At 53.5% G+C, this 22,096-nt stretch overlaps 1 protein-coding gene and 1 pseudogene across 2 annotated transcripts; both read right to left on the reverse strand.

Annotated features, from left to right (window-relative positions):
• LOC131570177 (zinc finger protein 665-like) overlaps positions 1–22,096 on the reverse strand; it is a 507,112-nt pseudogene that overhangs the window by 195,943 nt on the left and 289,073 nt on the right.
• On the reverse strand, positions 14,669–21,776 carry MGAT1 (alpha-1,3-mannosyl-glycoprotein 2-beta-N-acetylglucosaminyltransferase). 2 transcript variants are annotated; one of them, XM_058822564.1, is made up of 3 exons: positions 21,742–21,776; positions 20,353–20,460; positions 14,669–17,408 (listed from the first exon to the last, which is right to left on the reverse strand). In XM_058822564.1, exon 3 carries the CDS (start codon positions 17,393–17,395, stop codon positions 16,034–16,036), a length of 1,362 nt encoding a protein of 453 aa, XP_058678547.1. In that variant the 5' UTR covers positions 17,396–17,408; positions 20,353–20,460; positions 21,742–21,776; the 3' UTR covers positions 14,669–16,033. The 2 variants fall into 2 exon arrangements, with proteins under 2 accessions (XP_058678547.1, XP_058678548.1); XM_058822565.1 differs by lacking the exon at positions 21,742–21,776 and adding an exon at positions 18,913–18,942.

Here is a 22,096-nt window from a genome sequence, read left to right on the forward strand (position 1 = left end):
GGTCATTGGGGGAGGGGCTTTGGGGATTGGGGGGAGGGGCCCGGGAATTGGGGGGGCTCCGGTTTGGGGCACTGGGGGGGAACTGGGATGAACTGGGATGGGACTGGGATCTGAACTGGGATGGACTGGGATGGACTGGGATGGGACTGGGATGGGACTGGGATCTGAACTGGGATGGACTGGGATGGGACTGGGATCTGAACTGGGATGGACTGGGATGGACTGGGATGGGACTGGGATGGGACTGGGATTGGAACTGGGGTTGGAACTGGGATGGACTGGGATTGGACTGGGATCTGAACTGGGATGGACTGGGATGGGACTGGGATCTGAACTGGGATGGACTGGGATCTGAACTGGGATGGACTGGGATGGACTGGGATGGACTGGGATGGACTGGGATGGGACTGGGATCTGAACTGGGATGGACTGGGATGGGACTGGGATGGGACTGGGATGGACTGGGATGGGACTGGGATTGGAACTGGGGTTGGAACTGGGATGGACTGGGATTGGATTGGGATGGGATCAGGATTGGGATGGACTGGGATTGGGACTGGGATCTGAACTGGGGTTGGAACTGGGATTGGGATGGGATTGGAACTGGGATTTAGGCTGGGATTGGGATCTGAACTGGGATTGGGACTGGGATCAGGATTGGGATTGGGACTGGGATGGGACTGGGATCTGAACTGGGACTGGGATGGGATTGGGACTGGACTGGGGTTGAGACCAGAACTGGGATCAGGATTTGAGCTGGGATCGGGACTGGGATGGGACTGGGATCTGGACTGGGATCAGGATTGGGATGGGGTGAAAATGATGGGAATGGGACCAAGACTGGGACTGGGATCGGGACCAGGACCGGGATTGGGATGAGGATTTGGACTGGGATTGAGATTTGAGCTGGGATCAAGATGGTGGGGCTGGGACCGAGATTGGGACTGGAACCAGGACTGGGACCAAGATTGGGACTGGGATCAGGATCAGGACTGGGATTGGGACCGAGATTGGGTCTGGGACCGAGATTGGGTCTGGGACCGAGACTGGCACTGGGATTGGGATTTGGGCTGGGATCAAGACAATGGGACTGGGATCAGAACTGGGAATGGACCAGGACTGGCACTGGGACTGGGACCGAGACTGGGACTGGAACCAGGACTGGGACCAAGATTGGGACTGGAACCAGGACTGGGACCGAGACTGGGACTGGGATGAGGATCAGGACCGGGACTGGGACCAAGATTGGGACCGAGATTGGGATTTGGGCTGGCACCAAGACACTTCAACTACGACCCCCAAACACCAAAAAACACCAAAAAAACCTTCAAATTACTCCGAATTTCTTTATTTTTCGCTCCTCAAGAAGCCTGGCTGGGGTACCCCCAAACCTGTGCCACCACCCCAGTTCCCCCATTGCCCACGGTGCCCCTGCCGTGGGCGTGCTGGTGGCGCCGGTGGTGCGAGCTGCGGCTCCAGATCGGGGCTGGGATCAGAACTGGGACTGGGATAGACCGGGATGGGAACGGGATTGGGGCTGGGGTCCAGACAATGGGACGGAGACCAAGACTGGGACTGGGACCAGGACTGGGATTGAGATTCGGGCTGGGATCAAGACAATGGGACTGGGACCAAGACTGGAATTGGGATTCGGACCAAGACCGGGACTGGGGTCAAGACTGGGATTGGGATTGGGATCAGGACGGGGACCGGGATCAGGATTTGAGCTGGCATCAAGATGATGGCGCTGGGACCACGACTGGGATTCGGGCTGGGACCAAGACACTGGAATGGCAACCCAAACCCAAACCAACCCTCCCAAAACCCCAAACCACCACAAAAAAACCACCAAAAAATACCCCAAATCATCCCAAATTTTCTTTAATTCCCTTTACTCAAACCCCCTCGAGAAGCCTGGCCGGGGTAGCGCCAAACGTTTGTGGCGCCCGCGGCGTCGCGGCCGTGCGTGCGCTGGTGGCGCCGGCGGTGCGAGCTGCGGCTGAAGCTCTTCCCGCACAGGCCGCAGCCGTAGGGCCGCTCCCCGGTGTGGCTGCGCCGGTGCTGGCTCAGCGTGGAGCGGTCGGTGAAGCTCTTGCCGCAGTCGGCGCAGCCGTAGGGGCCGCTCGCCGGTGTGGATGCGCCGGTGCCGGCTCAGGTTGGAGCTGACGTTGAAGCGCTTCCCGCAGTGGCCGCAGGCGTACGGCCGCTCGCCGCTGTGCACGCGCAGGTGCTTGACCAGGTCCGAGCTCTGGCCGAAGCTCTGCCAGCACTCGCCGCACGTGTTGGGCGCGCCCGGGGCGGCTCTGGGGCTTTGGGCGCCGCGGCGGCGACCCCGGGGGCTTCTCCTGCTGTCCTGGGGGCGAGGAGTGGCCGGAGAGTGACCGCGGGTAGCGGTCAGTGCGGGTACCGCAGGTAGCGGTCAGTGCGGTGTGAGAGTGACTGCTGGTACCGGTCAGTGCAGTGTGAGAGTGACCACAGGTGCCGGTCAGTGCGGTGTGAGAGTGACCACAGGTAGCGGTCAGTGCGGTACCGCAGGTAGCGGTCAGTGCGGTGTGAGAGTGACCGCAGGTAGCGGTCAGTGCGGTACAGCAGGTAGCGGTCAGTGCGGTGTGAGAGCGACTGCTGGTTGTGGTCAGTGCGGTGTGAGAGTGACCACAGGTGTTGGTCAGTGCGGAACTGGTCACTGTGGTGTGAGAGTGACCACTGGTGCCGGTCAGTGCGGTGTTGGAGTGACCACAGGTGCCGGTCAGTGCGGTAGCACAGGTACCGGTCACTGTGGTGTGGGAGTGACCACTGGTACTGGTCAGTGCGGCGTGAGAGTGACCACAGGCTGTGGTCAGTGTGGCGTGGGCACGGCGGTGACGCTGCAGGTGGGAGCTTTGGCCGCAGTCCGGACAGGTCAGTGGGCAGTGGTCAGTGGAGGGGGGGTGGGAGTTGGGGTGGTCATCCGTGCGGTCATCTCTGTGGTCATCGCTGCCACGCTGCCGGCCGCTGCTGGGTGCGGGCTGTTGGTCATCGCTGTCAATGTCCAGCTGGCCGGAGCTGCCCCGCTGACCGCTGCCGTGACTGACCCTCCGGCCATTGCCATCAACGTCCATCTGTCCGGAGCCGCGTCGCTGACCGCTGCTGTGGTCACTGCTCTGTCCGGAGCCGCCCCGCTGACCGCTGCTGTGGTCACTGCTCTGTCCGGGGCCGCCCCGCTGACCGCTGCTGTGGTCACTGCTCTGTCCGGAGCCGCCCCGCTGACCGCTGCTGTGGTCACTGCTCCGTCCGGCGCCGCCCCGCTGACCGCTGCTGTGGTCACTGCTCTGTCCGGAGCCGCCCCGCTGACCGCTGCTGTGGTCACTGCTCCGTCCGGCGCCGCCTCGCTGACCGCTGCCACGGTCTGGGCCCCGCTGACCACTGCCACGGCTGGCCCTCTGGCCGCTCCCACCAATGTCCAGCTGTCCAGACCTGCCCCGCTGACCGCTGCCGTGGTCCGGCCGTCCGGAGCCCCCTCGCTGACCGCTGTCCTGGTCCCGCTGACCGCGGCCGCTGTCCCTCTGTCCTGAGTGGCCCCGCTGACCACTGCTGCGTCCGGAGCCGTGGTCGGTGCTGTGGTCAGGGCTGTGGTCACTCCTGTGGTCACTCCGGTGCCTGTCCAGCCCCTCGCCCCGCTCGAAGCTCTGCCCGCGGTCACTCCGGTGGTCAGTGCTGTGGTCACTCCAGTGGTCAGTGTGGTCACTCCGGTGGTCAGTGCTGTGGTCAGTGTGGTCACTCTGGTGGTCAGTGCTGTGGTCACTCCGGTGGTCAGTGTGGTCACTCCGGTGGTCACTCCGGTGGTCAGTGTGGTCACTCCGGTGGTCAGTGCTGTGGTCACTCCAGTGGTCAGTGTGGTCACTCCGGTGGTCACTGTGGTCACTCCAGTGGTCACTCCAGTGGTCAGTGCTGTGGTCACTCCGGTGGTCCACTCCTGTGGTCACTGTGGTCACTCCGGTGGTCAGTGCTGTGGTCACTCCGGTGGTCAGTGCTGTGGTCACTGTGGTCACTCCAGTGGTCACTGTGGTCACTCCGGTGGTCACTCCTGTGGTCACTCCGATGGTCACTCCGGTGGTCAGTGCTGTGGTCAGTGTGGTCACTCTGGTGGTCAGTGCTGTGGTCACTCCAGTGGTCACTCCTGTGGTCACTCCGGTGGTCACTCCGGTGGTCACTGTGGTCACTCCGGTGGTCACTGTGGTCACTCCTGTGGTCACTCCGGTGGTCACTCCAGTGGTCACTGTGGTCACTCCGGTGGTCACTCCAGTGGTCACTGTGGTCACTCCGGTGGTCACTCCGGTGGTCACTGTGGTCACTCCCCTCCCCGCCGATGTTCGGGGGCTCCGCGCCCCCCCCCGCCCCCCCCCGCCCCGGCTCCTTCCTCTTCCTCCCCCCCCCGCCCCTCCCCCACCCCCACCCCTCCCCCCCGCCTGAACATCGCCGCCCCTCCCCCACCCCCCCACCCCCCCCCCCCCCCCAGCCCCAAATCCGGGCGAAATCGCCCCAAAATCGAGGCCGGGGCCGGAAGCGCCGCGGCCGCTGCGGACAATGGAGGAGGGGGAGGGGCGGGGGGAGGGGCAGGGGGCGGGGCTGACCCAGGAAGTTCAACCCCCGGGGGCTGCGGGGGAAAAAATTTCACAAAAAAAAAAAAATTAAAAAAAAAAAAAAAAAAAAAAAAAAAAATTAATTAAAAAAAAAAAAATTAAAAAAATAAAAAAAAAATTGAAAAAAATTTAAAAAAAATTAAAAAAATATAAAAATGTAAAAAAAAAAAAAAAAAAAAAAAGGCGTGGGAGACCCCCCCCCCGTGCCCCTCCCCCACCCTGCTGACCCCTCCCCCAACCTCTCGGACCCCTCCCCCCGCGAGGGGGGTTTCTTTTTTTTTTTTTTTGGGGTGGGAATTTTTTGGAGCCGCTCCCATCCCCCACCCGCGACCCCTCCCCAAAAATTCCCGACTTTTTTTTTTTTTTTTTTGGTTTTTTTTTTTTTTTGGGGGGGGTGTGGGGGAGGGGCAGAGATCGCACAGAGGGGCAGCGGAGGTGGGGGAGGGGCTTTAATGAGGGGGGGGAGGGGCGGGGTGAAGCCCCACACCCCCCCCCTTCCCCCCCCAGGGACATTTTGGGGTCATTCACCTCATTTCTGGCACCCCAGGGACATTTTGGGGCAACTTTCCCCCGTTTTTTGTCCCCCCAGGGACATTTTGGGGACATTTTGGGGTAATTTTGCTCCTCTTTGTCTTCCCACGGCGGCACCGGAGGGGGGGGGGGGGGTTTGGGGTCACTTCAAGGTCCGGGATGGATTCAGGGGGTCCGGAATGGATTCTGGGGGTCCGGAATGGATCCTTGGCATCAGGAATGGATTTGGGGGTCAGGAATGGATTCCCAAAGGTCCGGAATGGATTCAGGGGGTCCGGAATGGATTCCCACGTGTATGGAATGGATTCCAAAGGTCCGGAATGGATTCCCAAAAGTCCGGAATGGATTCAGGGGGTCTGGCATGGATTCCCAAAGGTCCGGAATGGATTTGAGGGTCAGGAATGGATTCCAGAGTCAGGAATGGATTACCAAAGGTCCGGAATGGATTTTGGGGGGTCTGGAATGGATTTGGGGGTCAGGAATGGATTCCCAGAGTCCGGAATGGATTTGGGGGTCAGGAATGGATCCTTGGGGATTGGGATGGATCCTTGGCATCAGGAATGGATTTTGGGCGTCAGGAATGGATTCCCAAAGGTCCGGAATGGATTTGGGGTCAGGAATGGATTCCCAAAGGTCCGGAATGGATTTGGGGTTCAGGAATGGATTCCCAAAGGTCCGGAATGGATTTGGGGGTCAGGAATGGATTCCCAAAGGTCCGGAATGGATTCTGGGGGTCAGGAATGGATTCCCAGAGTCCGGAATGGATTCTGGGGGTCCGGAATGGATCCTTGGCATCAGGAATGGATTTTGGGGGTCAGGAATGGATTCCCAGAGTCAGGAATGGATTCCCAATGTCCGGAATGGATTTGGGGGTCAGGAATGGATTCCCAAAGGTCCGGAATGGATTTGGGGGTCAGGAATGGATTCCCAAAGGTCTGGAATGGATTCCCAGAGTCAGGAATGGATTCCCAAAGGTCCGGAATGGATTTGGGGTTCAGGAATGGATTCCCAAAGGTCCGGAATGGATTCTGGGTGTCCGGAATGGATTCCCAAGGTCCGGAATGGATTCTGGGGTTCAGGAATGGATTCCCAGGGCCCCCAGAGCTCCGTGGCCACGGGGACGTCCCCTCGGCCCCTCGAGTCCGTTCCCCTCCCGTCCAGCGGCTCCGGGGGGGGCTCGGTTCCGGTTCTGGCTCTGGTTCTGGGGGGGGTCCCGGTTCCGGAAGGTTCCCGGTTCCGAAGGGCTCCAGTTCAGAAGGGTCCAACCCAGAAGGGTCCCGGTTCCGGAATGTTCCAGGTTCTGGAAAGGTCCCGTTTGTGGAATGGTCCCTGTTCCAGAAAGGTCCCGGTTCCGGAGGGTTCTGGAAGGTTCCTGGTCCCAGTTCTGGCTCTGGAATGGTCCCGGTTCCGGTGGTTTCCCGGGTTCCAGTCCTGGTTTCGGTTGTTTCCAGTCCCAGTTCTGATCCTGGCTCCAGTTCCAGAGTTTTTCTGGTCCCAGATCCGGTCCTGGTTCTGGTTCCAGTTACTGTCCTGGTTCCAGTCCTGGTTTTGGCTGTTTCCCAGTCCCAGTTCCGGTCCCAGTCCTGGTTCCGGTTCCAGTTCCGGTTTCAGAGCTTACCTGGTCCCAGTCCCAGTTCTGGTTCCAGTTCCAGTTCCGGTTCCGGTTCCGGGAGTTTCCCAGTCCCGGTCCCAATTCCGGTTCCGGTCTTTCCTAACCCAGGTGCAGCCGCTGGTGCCGGATGAGGGCGGAGCTTCCCCCGAATCCCTTCCCACAATCCCCGCAGGTGTAGGGCGTGGCACAGGTGATGGGCGTGGCACAGCTCAGGGGCGTGTCCTCAGCGTGCCCGTGCAGGTGTGCCAGGAGGGCGTGGCCATCTGCGAAGCCCGCCCCGCAGCGCTGACAGGTGTGCCCAGCACAGGTGTGCCCAGCACAGGTGTGCTCAGCGCAGGTGTGCCCAGCACAGGTGTGCCCAGGTGTACAGGTGTGCCCAGGCGCGCAGGTGTGCCCAGGCGCGCAGGTGTGCCCAGCACAGGTGTGCCCAGCACAGGTGTGCCCAGCTGCACAGGTGTGCCCAGGCGCGCAGGTGTGCTCAGCACAGGTGTGCTCAGCACAGGTGTGCCCAGGTGTACAGGTGTGCCCAGCCGTACAGGTGTGCCCAGCCGTACAGGTGTGCCCAGGTGTGCCGTTCTTCCTCCTCCTCCTCCTGCCCTGCTCCTGCTGCTGCTCCTGCAGGCCGTGGGGCGCGGCGGTGCTTGAGGAAGGCGGAGCTGTAGCTGAAGCCCCGCCCGCACTCTCCGCAGGTGTTAGGGCCGCTCGCCCGGGTGCGCCCTCGGCTGGGCGCCGAGGTTGGCGCCGCGGCCGAAGCTCCGCCCGCGCCGGCCGCGCCCGAAGCGCCGCGGGCTCGCCTGGAGCGGCCGCAGGTGCCGCGCCGGCTGGGGGGGCGTGGCCGAAGCCGCGCCCGCAGTGGCCGCAGGCGTGCGGGCGCCGGCCCAGGTGCGCGGCCAGGTGCGCGTTGCGGTTGGAGCTGCGCGTGAAGCCCTTCCCGCACGCCGGGCAGGTGAACGGCTTCGGGGGGGGCGGGGCTCGCTGCTGGCTCCGCCCGCCGCCGCCGCGCCGGCCACGCCCACCGCGGCGGGAGCCACGCCCGGCCGGGGGGGGGAGGGGGCAGGGAGGGGGAGGGGAGGGGGGGGAGGGGAGGAGGAGGAGGGAGTCCAGCGTGGGGGGAGGGGCGGGCTCCGCCTCCAAGGGGGCGGGGTCGGCGTCGGCGGCGTCGTCGTCGCTCGGGGGGGCGGAGTCGTCTGGGGGGAGAGAGTGAGTGGGCGGGGTTAGGGGGGGGGGTTGGGAAAATTGGGGGAAATAATGGTGGGAAATTGGGGAAAATAATGGGGGGAATTGGGAAAATTGGGAAATAGGGAAAATAATGGGGAAAATTGGGAAAATTGGGAAATAGTGAAAATAATGGGGGAAATTGGGAAAATAATGGGGGAAATTGGGAAAATTGGCAAATAGGGAAAATAATGGGGGAAATTGGGAAAATTGGGAAACGCGGGGGGAAGTTATGGGGGGAATTGTGAAAATTGGGAAATAGGGAAAATAATGGGGGAAATTGGGAAAATTGGGAAATAGGCAAAATAATGGGGAAAATTGGGAAAATAATGGGGGAAATTGGGAAATAGGGGAAATAATGGGGGGAATTGGGAAAATTGGGAAATAGGGAAAATAATGGGGGAAATTGGGAAAATTGGGAAATAGGGAAAATAATGGGGGAAACTGGGAAATAGGGAAAATAATGGGGGGAATTGGGAAAATTGGGAAATAGGGAAAATAATGGGGGAAATTGGGAAAATTGGGAAATAGGGAAAATAATGGGGGAAATTGGAAAATAATGGGGGAAATTGGGAAAATAATGGGGGAAATTGGGAAAATTGGGAAATAGGGAAAATGATGGGGGAAATAATGGTGGGAAATTGGGGAAATAATGGGGGGAATTGGGAAAATTGGGAAATAGGGAAAATAATGGGGGAAATTGGGAAAATTGGGAAATAGTGAAAATAATGGGGGAAATTGGGAAAATAATGGGGGAAATTGGGAAAATTGGGAAATAGGGAAAATAATGGGGGAAATTCTGAAAATTGGGAAACGTGGGGGAAATTATGGGGGGAATTGTGAAAATTGGGAAATAGGGAAAATAACGGGGGAAATTGGGAAAATTGGGAAATAGGGAAAATAATGGGGGAAATTGTGAAAAAATTTGGGATTTGGGGGAACTGGGGAAATTTGGGGAATAATGGGGGGAAAAATGGGGAAAATTATGGGGAAATAATGGGAAAAAAGATTGGAGGCAATTGGGGAAAAATTGGGGAATTATGGGGAAAATGAAGGAAGTTTGAGGGAAATGATGGGGGAATTTTGGGGAAAATAATGGGGGGATAATGAGGGAATTTTGGGGAAAATTGAGGGGCAATAATGGGAAATAATGGGGGAAATTTAGGGAAATAATGAGGGAAAATAATGGGGAAATAATGGCAGAAACAACGAGGAAATTAAGGGGGAATATTGGGGAATAATGGGAAATAACGGGGGAATGGGAGAAATAAAGGGGAGAAATCGGGGAAAATTGGGAAAAATGGGGGAAATGCAGAATGGGGGGAAATTGGGGTGGGGGAAATGGGGACCCCCGAGATGGGGAGGGGTCCCAGCTGACCTGCAGGGGCCACCCTGAGGATCTCCCACTCCTTGGAGTCGTTGGGGTCGGGCACCCCCAGCTCCTCCTCGGGCTCCAGCCGGGACACGATGTTGGGCTTGGGGATGGGGAAATCTGGGCCAAAAGCAGCAAAAAATGGGAAAAAAGGGGAAATCGGGGTCACGGGGGCTCCGTTCCAGCGGGGCTGGCACTGAGAATTCATGGGGGGGTCTCTGAGTTTGGGTTTTTGGGGTTATTGCGGGGAGGGGGATTCTGGGGGGGATTTTAGGGGGAGGATTTTGGGGAGGGGGATTTTGGGGAGGGAGATTTTGGGGGGAGGATTTTGGGGAGGGGGATTTTGGGGAGGATTTTAGGGGGAGGATTTTGGGGAGGGGGATTTTGGGGGGAGGATTTTGGGGAGGGGGATTTTGGGGGGAGGATTTTGGGGGGAGGATTTCGGGGAGGGGGATTTTGGGGAGGATTTTAGGGGGAGGATTTTGGGGAGGGGGATTTTGGGGAGGATTTTAGGGGGAGGATTTTGGGGGGTTTATTTTGGGGGGATAATTTGGGGTGGTTATTTTGGGGAGGGGGATTTTGGGGTGGAAGATTTTGGAGAATGTTGGGGAAGGATTATGGGGTGGTTATTTAGGGGAGGGGGATTTTGGGGGGTTTATTTTGAGGAGGTTATTTTGGGGAGGGGGATTTTGGGGAGGGGGATTTTGGGGGGGTTTTTTGGGGGAGGATTATGGGTTGGTTATTTTGGGGAGGGGGATTTTGGGGGAGGATTTTAGGGGGGCATTTTGGGGTGGTTATTTTGGGGAGGGGGATTTTGGGGTGGAAGATTTTAGAGAATGTTGGGGGACGATTTTGGGGTGATTATTTTGGGGAGGGGGATTTTGGGGGTTTTTTTTGGGGGAGGATTTTGGGGTGGTTATTTGGGGGAGGGGGATTTTGGGGGAGTTATTTTGGGGGATAATTTGGGGTGGTTATTTAGGGGAGGGGGATTTTGGGGGAGTAATTTTGAGGAGGTTATTTTGGGGAGGGGGATTTTGGGGGAGGATTTTGGGGAGTTTATTTTGGGGGAGGATGATGGGTTGGTTATTTTGGGGAGGGGGATTTTGGGGGATAATTTTGGGGTGGTTATTTTGGGGAGGGGGATTTTGGGGGGTTTTTTTGGGGGAGGATTTTGGGGAGGGGGATTTTGGGGGATAATTTGGGGTGGTTATTTTGGGGAGGGGGATTTTGGGGGGTTTTTTAGGGGATAATTTTGGGGTGGTTATTTTGGGGAGGGGGATTTTGGGGAGGATTTTGAGGAGGTTATTTTGGGGAGGGGGATTTTGGGGGGTTTTTTAGGGGATAATTTTGGGGCGGTTATTTCGGGGAGGGCGATTTTGGGGGAATTATTTTGAGGAGGTTATTTTGGGGAGGGGGATTTTGGGGGGTTTTTTAGGGGATAATTTTGGGGTGGTTATTTTGGGGAGGGCGATTTTGGGGGAATTATTTTGAGGAGGTTATTTTGGGGAGGGGGATTTTGGGGGGTTTTTTGGGGGATAATTTTGGGGCGGTTATTTCGGGGAGGGGGATTTTGGGGAGGATTTTGAGGAGGGGGATTTGGGGTGAATTTTTTGGGGGATAATTTTGGGGTTGTTGTTTTGAGGAGGGGGATTTTGGGGGAGGATTTTAGGGGGGAAGATTTTGGGGAGGAGAATTTTGGGTGATTTTTTTGGGGATAATTTTGGGACGTTATTTTGGGGAGGGAGATTTTGGGGGAGAATTTTATGGGGAGGATTTTGGGGAGGGGATTTTGGGGTGTTGATTTTGGGGGAGGATTACGGGGTGGTTATTTTGAGGAGGGGGATTTTGGGTGATTTTTTTGGGATGATAATTTTGGGGGGTTATTTTGAGGAGGGGGATTTCGGGAGATAATTTTGGGGGACAATTTTGGGAAGGGAGATTTGGGGGAGGATTTTAAGGAGGGGGATTTTGGGGATAATTTTGGGACGTTATTTTGGGCAGAAGGATTTTTGGGAGGGGGGTTTTGAGGAGGGGGATTTTGGAGATAATTTTTGGGGATTATTTTTGGGTGTAATTATGGGGGAGGATTTTGGGGAGGGGGATTTTGAGGAGGGGGATTTTGGGGATAATTTTTGAGGATGATTTTTGGGAGCTAATTCTGGGGAGGAGGATTTTAAGGATGAGGATTTTAAGGACGGCTATTTTGGGGATAATTTGGGGATAATTTTGGGGATAATTTGGGGATAATTTGGGGATAATTTTGGGGATAATTTGGCGATAATTTGGGGATAATTTTGGGGCTCACCCAGCAGGATCAGGGACTCGTAGCTCTCCTGCATGGCGGCGCCGCCTCCGCTGGGGCCGAGGCGGGCACGGGGGGGTCTCGGCACCCCCAGGGACCCCCAGGGACCCCCGGGCCGGGCGATGCTCGGGGGGCGCCCGGGGCTCCCCCGGCCCGGCCGCTCCGGGAAGCTCCGCCCGGCAGCGGGAGCGGATGGAGGCGCCGCCGCTGACCCAGGAAGTGCCGCCCCTCGGGGTGGGGCCGCCCCCTCCTCCTCCTCCTCCTCCTCCTCTTCTCCTCCTCCTCCTCCTCCTCCTCCTCTTCTCCTCCTCCTCCTCCTCCTCTTCTTCATCCCAATGCCGTTATCCTCCTCCTCTTCTTCATCCCAATGCCGTTATCTTCCTCCTCCTCTTCATCGCAATGCCGTTATCCTCCTCCTCCTCTTCATCCCTGTTCTGTTCTTCTCCTCCTCCTCCTCCTCCTCTTCATCCCAATGCCGTTATCCTCCTCCTCCTCTTCATCCTCATGCCGTTATCCTCCTCCTCCTCCTCTTCTTCATCCCAATGCCGTTATCCTCCTCCTCTTCTTCATCCCTGTTCTGTTCTTCTCCTCCTCCTCCTCCTCCTCTTCATCCCAATGCCGTTATCTTCCTCCTCCTCTTCATCCCTGTTCTGTTCTTCTCCTCCTCCTCCTCTTCTTCATCCCAATGCCGTTATCCTCCTCCTCCTCTTCATCCTCATGCCGTTATCCTCCTCCTCCTCCTCTTCTTCATCCCAATGCCGTTATCCTCCTCCTCTTCTTCATCCCTGTTCTGTTCTTCTCCTCCTCCTCCTCCTCCTCTTCATCCCAATGCCGTTATCCTCCTCCTCCTCTTCATCCCAATGCCGTTATCCTCCTCCTCCTCTTCATCCCAATGCCGTTATCCTCCTCCTCCTCTTCATCCCTGTTCTGTTCTTCTCCTCCTCCTCTTCCTCCTCTTCATCCTCAGCCCATTCTCCTCCTCCTCTTCTTCATCCCAATGCCGTTCTTCTCCTCCTCCTCTTCTTCATCCTCAGCCCGTTCTCCTCTTCCTCCTCCTCTTCCTCTTCTTCATCCTCATGCCGTTCTTCTTCCTCTTCTTCGTCCTCATGCCATTCTTCTCCTCCTCTTCTTCATCCCTATTCCCTTCTCCTCTTCTTCATCCCTATTCTGTTCTCCTCTTCCTCTTCTTCATCCTCAGCCCGTTCTTCTCCTCCTCATCCCTATTCCTTTCTCCTCTTCCTCCTCTTCTTCCTCACTGTTCCATTCCTCTCTTCCTCCTCTTTCTCATCCTGATTCCATTCTTCTTCTCTTCTTCCTCTTCTTCATCCCTATTCTGTTCTTGTTCTCCTCTTCCTCCTTTTCTTCATCCCTATCCCGTTCTTCTTCTCCTCCTTCTCTTCATCCCCATCCCACTCTCCTCCTCCTCTTTTCCATCTCCATCCTCAGCCCGTCCTTCTCCTCCTCTTCCTCCCCTTCTTCATCTCTATTCCTTCTCCTCCTCCTCTTCTTCATCCTCATTCCCTTCTTCTCCTCCTCTTCTTCATCCTCATGCCATTCTTCTCCTCCTCCTCTTCTTCATCCCTATTCCATTTTCTCCTCCTCACCCTCCTCTTCTTCATCCCTATTCTGTTCTCCTCCTCCTCCTCTTCATCCACATCCCACTCTCTCCTCCTCCTCCTGTTCTTCATCCCCACCCCGTTCTCATCCTCCTCCTCCATCTCCATCCTAATCCCGCTCTCCCCTCTCCTTCATTTCCATCCCACTCTCTCTTCTTCATCCTCACGCCGCTCTCCTCTTCCTCTTCTTCATCCCCATCCCACTCTCTCCTCCTCCTCCTGTTCTTCATCCCCATCCCGCTCTTCTCCTCTTTTTCTTCCTTTTCCTCCCCTTCTTCATCTCCATTCTCATTCCACTCTTTCCTCCTCCTCTTCATCCCCATCCCATTCTCTTCTCCTCTTCTTCATCCCTGTCCTGCTCTCATCCTCCTCCTCCTCCTCATCCCCACCCCTTTTTTTCCTCCTCCTCCATCTCCATCCTCACCTCATTCTCTTCCTCTTCCTCCTCCTGTTCTTCATCCCCACCCTCTCTTCCTCCTCTTCTTCATCCCCACACCCTCTTCCTCCTCATCTTCTTCATCCCCATCCCACTCTTCACCTCTTCCTCCTCTTCCTCCTCCTCCTCCATGTCCAAACTGGGAGCGCTGGGAGCGGCCCCGGCTCTGAATTTCCGAGGGGCAGCCGGGGCAGGGCCGGCGCTGAGGGAACCCGAGGGACACCGGGGAGAATTTAACACCAAATAAATAAAAAATTAAAAAAAAATAAAACCTTCAAAATCCGCGCTGAAATCGGGGCCTGGCCATGCCCGGAGCCGTGAGGGGACGAGGGCGGGACCGCCCCTCAGCGCCGCCCTGGCCAATCAGCGCGCGAGAAACGATGAGTGACGGGGCGTGCGGCCAATCAGAATGAGCGGTGGGGTTTGGGCGGGAAAGCCAGCCAATGGCAGCGAGGGGCGGGCTCAGCGCGGGGGATTTGAAGGGGTCTGTGAGGGAGGGGGAGCGACGGCCCAAAATGGCGGCGGGGAGGGGGAAACGGGCCTGGAACGTCCGGGAATGTTCCAGAATGTTCCAAAATGTCCCCAAAAGGCCAAGAAATCGCTGAGGGTGAGTCGGGGATGGAGCAGGGGATGCCTGAGAGAGGCACCGAGCTGTGCTGGGACTCCCGGCCTGGTCCTCAGGGGTTCAGTGATTGAGATTTACAAAATTTCGTCATTTTCTCGTAAAATTCCTCCCCTGGAGAAGGCACTGGGCGTTCCCGCCCGGATTTGCGTTAATTTAATCAGGTTTGGGCACTTGGGGATGTCAACAAATCTCAGAATTGGTTCCTTTGGGGCTGTTCTGCCTTCACCATACTCCCCCCAAACCCCACAAATTTAATTTCAAAAGAGACTTTTAAACTCCTGAATTTTGGGATGGAATTCAGACGGACCTGGCAGCGAAACAAACCTGGGATCGTGGGGGTTTTTCACCTTTGTTTTACCTTTTATTCTGGAAAATCCTCGCCCCACGTCCGGCAGCACCAAACCCACCCCGGAAAATAACAAATTTACCCTCGAGAGTGACTTTTAAACCACTTAAAAGATGGTTCAAAACACTTCAAGGATGGTTTAAACCAGTTCAAGGGTGGTTTAAACCACTTCTAAAATGACTTAAACCACTTCAAGGATGGTTTAATCTTAATGTTGATTAAATTTAGCGATGCAAATGGCAGTGATGCAAATGGTGTGTGTGGGGGGGGGACGGCGGGACCCCCACATTTCTCAGCTTTTATTCTGCAAAACCCCCTCAAAATGGGGCAAATCCAACCCAGAATGGGGCAAATCTGACCCAGAAAGGGGCAAATTTGACCCAGGAAGGGGCAGATCCAACCCAGAAAGGGACAAATTTAACACAAAAAGGGACAAATTTAACCCAAAATGGGACAAATTCAACCCAAAAAGGGGCAAATTCGACCCAGAAAGGGGCAAATCCGACCCAGAAAGGAGAAAATTCATCCCAAAATGGGGCAAATCTGACCCAGAAAGGGACAAATCCAACCCAGAAAGGGACAAATTTAACCCAAAATGAGACAAATTCATCCCAAAATGGGGCAAATCCAACCCAAAATGGGCAAATTCGACCCAGAAAGGGGCAGATTCAACCCAAAATGGGGCAGATTCAACCCAAAATGGGACAAATTTCACCCATAATGGGGCAAATCCAACCCAGAATGGGGCAAATTCGACCCAAAATGGGGCAAATTCACCCCAAAAAGGGACAAATTCAACCCAGAAAGGGACAAATCCAACCCAAAAAGGGGCAAATTCGACCCAGAATGGGGCAAATTCATCCCAAAAAGGGGCAAATTTAACCCAAAAAGGGGAAAATTCGACCCAGAATGGGACAAATCCGACCCAGAATGGGACAAATTCATCCCAAAAAGGGGCAAATTCAACCCAAAATGGGGCAAATTCATCCCAAAAAGGGGCAAATTTAACCAAAGAAAGGGCAAATTCAACCCAAAATGGGGCAAATTAATCCCAAAAAGGGGCAAATTTAACCCAAAATGGGGCAAATTCACCCCAAAAAGGGACAAATTCAACCCAGAAAGGGACAAATCCAACCCAAAAAGGGACAAATCCAACCCAAAAAGGGGCAAATTCGACCCAGAATGGGGCAAATTCATCCCATAAAGGGCCAAATTTAACCCAAAAAGGGGCAAGTTCCTCCCTAAATGGGGCAAATTGGTCCCTAAATGGGGCAAATTGCTCCCAAAACGGGCAAATCCCCCCCGAAAAGGGTCAGACTCCCCCCAGATCGGGGCGGACGGGCCCCGGCGCGCCCGCGCTCAGCTCCAGGAGGGGTCGTAGCCGGCCCAGTCGGCGGGCGGCGCCAGGAAGACGCGGCGGCCGCGGCACACGACGCTGACGACGCCGCGGTAGCCGCCGCGCGGCACGCCCGACTTGAGGTCGTCCATGAGCCCCAAGGCCTTGGCCGAGGCCTTGAAGGAATCCCGGCCGCGGTACTGGAGCCGCACGGGGCCCGGCCGCCGGCCCGCGTCCTCCCGCAGCTCCTCCAGGCGCACCTCGGGCGCGGAGTAGACCTGCCGCAGGAAGGCGCGCTCGTACTCGTCCTTCTTGAGGTAGGAGAGGTCCATGCGCGTGAAAGGCACGAAGCGGTCGTTGAGCTTGATGAACTTCAGGTACTGGTCGTAGAACTGCCCGTGGCTGACGCCCTTGCGGCCGAACGTCATCGTCCTCGACACCTCGGGCCGCACGCACGCCCGCCCGCGCCGCTGCTCCGGCCGCCGCATCCAGTCGTCCCAGAAGGCCGGCGGCCATTTGGGCTCCAGCTCGTCCCACAGCTCGGCCAGCAGCAGCCAGCCCAGGCCGGGGAAGAAGTCGGTCCTGTAGAGCAGCTCGGGGCGCGCGGGGTCCACCAGGCCCTCGCGGCCGTTGTCGTTCCACGCCGACGCGCACCACAGGCTGCGGTCCTCCCTCAGCAGCGGCAGCACCGCCTGGAAGTACTCGAAGAAGTCGGGCGCCACCTCCAGGTCGTCCTCCACCACGATGGCGGCGCGGTGCCGGAAGGTGCGGAACACCTGGCCCAGCGCCCAGCGGTAGTGCCGCGCGATGCGGTAGTAGCCCTGGAACTTGCGGTGCTCCGGCGGCGCGGCCACGTCGCCCAGCTCGGGCTGCCGGATGTGCGCCACCGCGGCGCCGTAGGACGCGATGACCGCGGCCGTCTCGGCGTGGCCGCAGTCCTGCGACACGATGACGGGGAAGCGCCGCGCGCTGGGCCGGTAGCGCAGGATCTTGTCCAGGCAGCGCCGCACCGAGCTGCGGTCGCAGGCCAGCACCAGCACCGGGATCACCACCTCCTCCTCCTCCTCCTCCTCCTCCTCCTCCTGCTGTTTCTGGGGCGGTTCCGGCGTTTTTGGCGGCGCTTCTGGTACTCTCGGCGGCGTTTTCTGGCGCTGCAGGCGGCCGAGGCGCTGGATCTGCAGCAGGAGCTCGCGCTGCAGCCGCAGCTCGGCCTCGGCGTCCTGCGCCAGCTGCAGCAGCTGCGCCGGCAGCAGCCGAGAGCCGGGCGGGGCCGGCGCAGGGCCCGGGGCGGCGCCGGGGCGGCCCCAGAGGAAGAGGAGCAGGAGCCCGTTCCAGGCGAGGAAGAGCGCGGCACCCAGCAGGGCCAGGCTGCTCTTCTTCAGCATCCTTCACATGGGGCTGCAGGGGCAGAAACGGAGAGAAAATCCGGTCAGAAACGGGAAAAATGGGCAATTCCCAAACGAAAAAAAAAAATCAAATTTCCCGAAATTCCCAATTTTTGGGTCGGCAGGGCCAGGCTGCTCTTCTTCAGCATCCTTCACTCGGGGCTGCAGGGGGAAAAACGGAGAGAAAATCCGGTCAGAAACGGGAAAAATGGGCAATTCCCAAACTTCCAACATGGAAAAGTCACAGTTCCTAAATTAAAGGAATGAAAAAAGAAATCAAATTTCCCGAAATTCCCAATTTTTGGGTCGGCAGGGCCAGGCTGCTCTTCTTCAGCATCCTTCACACGGGGCTGCAGGGGGAAAAAACGGAGAGAAAATCCAGTTAAAAACGGGAAAAATGGGCAATTCCCAAACTTCCGACGCGGAAAAGTCCTGGAAATTAGGAGGTGAAAAAGTCCAAATTCCCAATTTTCAGACACAAAAAAAAAAGCCAAAATTCCCAAATTTCCGACATGGAAAAGTCACAATTCCTAAATTAAAGGGATGAAAAAAAAAAAATCAAATTTCCCGTAATTCCCAATTTTTGGGTCGGCAGGGCCAGGCTGCTCTTCTTCAGCATCCTTCACACGGGGCTGCAGGGGGCAAAAACGGAGAGAAAACCAGAATTTTGGGGTTAGAAATGGAGGAAAAAAGAGAAATTCGGGGTCAGAAATGGGAGAAACGGGCGATTCCCGCAATTGGGAGGCGAAAAAGTTGAAATTCCCAATTTTCAGGCGTGGAAGAGTCAGAATTCCTGAATTAGAAGGAAAAAAGAAAATCGAAAGTCCCAAATTTTAGACACAAAAAACCCCAAAACGCCGAAATTTAAGGTGAGGAAAAGTCCAAAACACCTCAATTAGAGCCATGGAAACGTGAGAAAATTCCAATTTTCAGGCAAGGAAAACTCCAAAACTCCCAAACTTTGAGCACAAAAAACCTCCCAAAATTCCCAAATTTGGGCATGAAAAAGTCTCAACATTCCTAAAATTTGGGCACGGAAAAAAACTTCAAAATTCCCAAATCTGGGCACAAAAAACCCCCCAAAAATTTGGGCACAGAAAAACCTCAAAATTCCCAAAATTGGGCACAAAAATACCCCCAAAATTTCCAAATTTCAGGCCCCAAAATTCCCTTTTTATGCCCCCAAAAGAATTGAAACCTTGTGATTAAAATCAATAAAAATTAATAAAAATACAAAAAAATAATTCCCCCAAAAATATCCTAAAAATCCCCCCAAAATTAATTAAAAACCAAACGAAAAAAGGAAATTAAACCCTGCTAAAAAACCCCTGAAATTAAAACCAAAAACTCTTTAAAATGCCCCAAAAGTGCTTTAAAAATGAGAAAAAAAATGAATTTTGATGTTCCCACCCCAAATTTCACCGAGGGTGAAAAAATTCCTGAAAATTCCGGAAAATTCTGTTAAAAAAGAGGAAAATTTCATGACAAAAGGAGGAAAAAACAAATTCTGCCCTCACCAATGTGGAGTCCAAGGGCAGAGTCCAACCCTGTTAAAAATTAATTTTTTATCCCGTTAAAAATTAATTTTAATGTTAAATTTTAATTTTAAATCCTGCCAAAGATTAACTTAACTTTATTTGAAAGTAAAAAATTCATTTAAATTGAATTTTAATGATAAAACACAATTTCAAGTCCTGCTAAACATTAATCCCAAATTGATTTGAATGTTAAAATTCAATTTTCAATCCTGTAAATTCCATTTTCTTTCCTATTTTATCCCCAAAAATTCTCATTTTTTCCTCATTTTTCCAATTTTTCCCCTTTTTTCTGCCAAAATTCCAATTTTTTTCATCATTTCCCCCCTTTTTTGGTCAAAATTCCAATTTTTAATATTTTCTCCACAGTTTTCCCCCTAAAGTTCGACATTTTTCCCCCTTTTATTCCTTGTTTTGGGGTTATGTTTCTTCCCATTTTCCCCCAAAATTCCACATTTTTTCCCATTTTTCCCCCAAAAGTCCCAAGTTTTTCCCATCTTATCCAAAAAAATTCCAGATTTTTCCCGTTTTTTCCCCAAATTCCTTTTTCTCCCATTTCCCCCCTTTCCTCCCTGTTTCTTCCCATTTTTTCCCCAAAATTCCAAATTTTTTTCCCATTTTTTGCCTGGAAATCCAATTTTTTTCCATTTTTTCCCCAAAATTCCATTTTTTTTCATCATTTCCCCCCGTTTTTTGGTCAAAATTCCAATTTTTAATCTTTTTCCACAGTTTTGCCCTAAAGTTCTACATTTTCCCCCATTTTTTCCCTTTTTTTGCTGTTTCTTCCCATTTTTCCCCCAATTTTTCCCATTTTTTCCCCAAAATTCCAATTTTTCCCCTTTTTTTCCCATTTTTCCCCAAAATTCCAATTTTCCCCCATTTTCCCCCCAAAATTCCAATTTTTCCCCATTTTTCCCCCATTTTTCCCCAAAATTCCAATTTTTTCCCCATTTTTCCCATTTTTCCCCATTTTTCCTCATTTTTCCCCATTTTTCCCCCAAAATTCCAATTTTTTCCCCATTTTTTCCCCAAAATTCCAAATTTTTCCCCATTTTCCCCCATTTTTCCCCATTTTTTCCCCCATTTTTCCCCAAAATTCCAATTTTTTCCCCATTTTCCCCCCATTTTTCCCCATTTTTCCTCATTTTTCCCCATTTTTCCCCCAAAATTGCAATTTTTTCCCCAAAATTCCATTTTTTTCCCCCATTTTTCCCATTTTCCCCCAAAATTCCAATTTTTCCCCATTTTTTCCCCATTTTTCCCATTTTTTCCCCAAAATTCCAATTTTTTCCCCATTTTTCCCATTTTTTCCCCATTTTTTCCCATTTTTCCCCAAAATTCCAATTTTTTCCCCATTTTTTTCCATTTTTTCCCCATAATTCCATTTTCTCCCCATTTCCCCCGTTCTGGTGCCGCACTCACCTGTGCAGAGTGGGGGAGGGGGCGCCGGGGTTCCCCCTCCCCCCTGGGGAATTTTGGGGCGAATTTGGGGAATTTGGAGCTCCCGGAGGGGGAGGGGCCGCACAGATCCTGGGGGGGGGAGGGGAAGGAAAAAAAAAATTGAAAATTCCCCAAAAAAAGCAAAAAAAAAAAAAAAAAAAAAAAAAAAAAAAAAAAAAAAAAATCCCCCAAAAATCCTAAAAAAAAAAAAAAAAAAACCTCCAAAAAGCCTCAAAAATCAAATTAAAACATCCCTAAAAAATTCCCCCCAAAATTCCCAAAAAGTTCCCAAAATAATCCTAAAAAAACCACCAAAACATCCCTAAAAAAATCACAAAATTCCCCAAAAGATTCCCAAAAAGTTCCCAAAATAATCCTAAAAAAAACCACCAAAACATCCCTAAAAAAATCACAAAATTCCCCAAAAGATTCCCAAAAAGTTCCCAAAATAATCCTAAAAAAAAACCCCAAAAAAACCCCAAAAAAATTCCCCCCAAAAAAATCCCAGAATCTTTCCTCCAAAAAACCTTTGAAAACCCAAAGGAATTTCTCAAACCCCCCTAAAAAAATCCCCAAAAATGAAAATAAATCCCTCAAACCTCCCCAAAAAAATCCCCAAAAAATGAAAATAAATCCCTCAAATCTCCCCCCAAAAAAACCCAAAAAAATTCCAAAATTCCCCCGAAAAATCCAAATCAACCCCTCAAAACAACCCCAAAAATTCCAAATAATCCCCCTCAAAAACAACAAAAAGATTCCCAAATTCTCTCCCAAAAATTCCTAAAAAAATCCAAATTAATTCCTTAAATTCCCCCAAAAAAAACCCAAAAAATCCCAAAATTCTCCCTTGAAAAAAACCCCAAAAAACCCTTGGAAAATCCAAATCAATTTCTCAAAACCTCCCTTAAAAAACCCCAAAAAATCCAAATAAATCCTCAAAACCACCCCAAAAAACCCCAAATTGCCCCTAAATTTTTTTTTTAAATTTCCTCAAATAAAACCAAAAGAAACCCCCAAAAAAACCCCGAAAATCCAAATCAGCTCCTCAAAAAACTCCCAAAATTGATCCCCAAAAGCCCCTAAAAAATCCAAAGAATCCCCTCCAACCCCTCCGCCCTAAAAACCCCAAAAATCCCAAAATTCCCCCAAAATTTTCCCCCAAATTTTCCCCTCACGCCAATCCCGCGCCCCTCCCCCACCCCAAACAAGGCCCCAAAACCCCCAAAATTTCCCCTCCCCCCCTCCCCCAGCCCCGGGCCCCCCCAAAAACCCCCAAAAGTCCCCAAATTTCCCAAATTTCACCAAATTCTCCCCAAATTTCCCCAAATTTCTCCGAATTCCCCCAAAACCGCCGCCCTGCCCCCCCCGCACCGGCGGCGCCTTCCCGGGAGCGCCGCCACTTCCGGTTGCCCGCACCGGAACTGTCGCCATGGCAACGGCAAAGCCACGCCCGCTAAACCCGCGTTCAGACCAATCAGAGCGCGCCAAGACGGCTAAGATATGCAAATAAGGCGGCGTGGCCACGCCCCCAGGAAGGAAACCGCGCCTCCCGCGCGAGCCACGCCCACTCCCAGCGGCGTTAAAGCCACGTCCGCATTTTGAACATTTAAACCACGCCCCTTTAATAAAGCCACGCCCCTATCTTTAAGCCACGCCTTTATTAATCAGCCACGCCCTCAATTCGTAATCAACTCATTAATGAATTGATTAAGGGCTAATTAAGCGC

This window comes from Ammospiza caudacuta, chromosome 33 (genome assembly GCF_027887145.1).
Source record: "Ammospiza caudacuta isolate bAmmCau1 chromosome 33, bAmmCau1.pri, whole genome shotgun sequence".
Classification (NCBI taxonomy): domain Eukaryota; kingdom Metazoa; phylum Chordata; class Aves; order Passeriformes; family Passerellidae; genus Ammospiza; species Ammospiza caudacuta.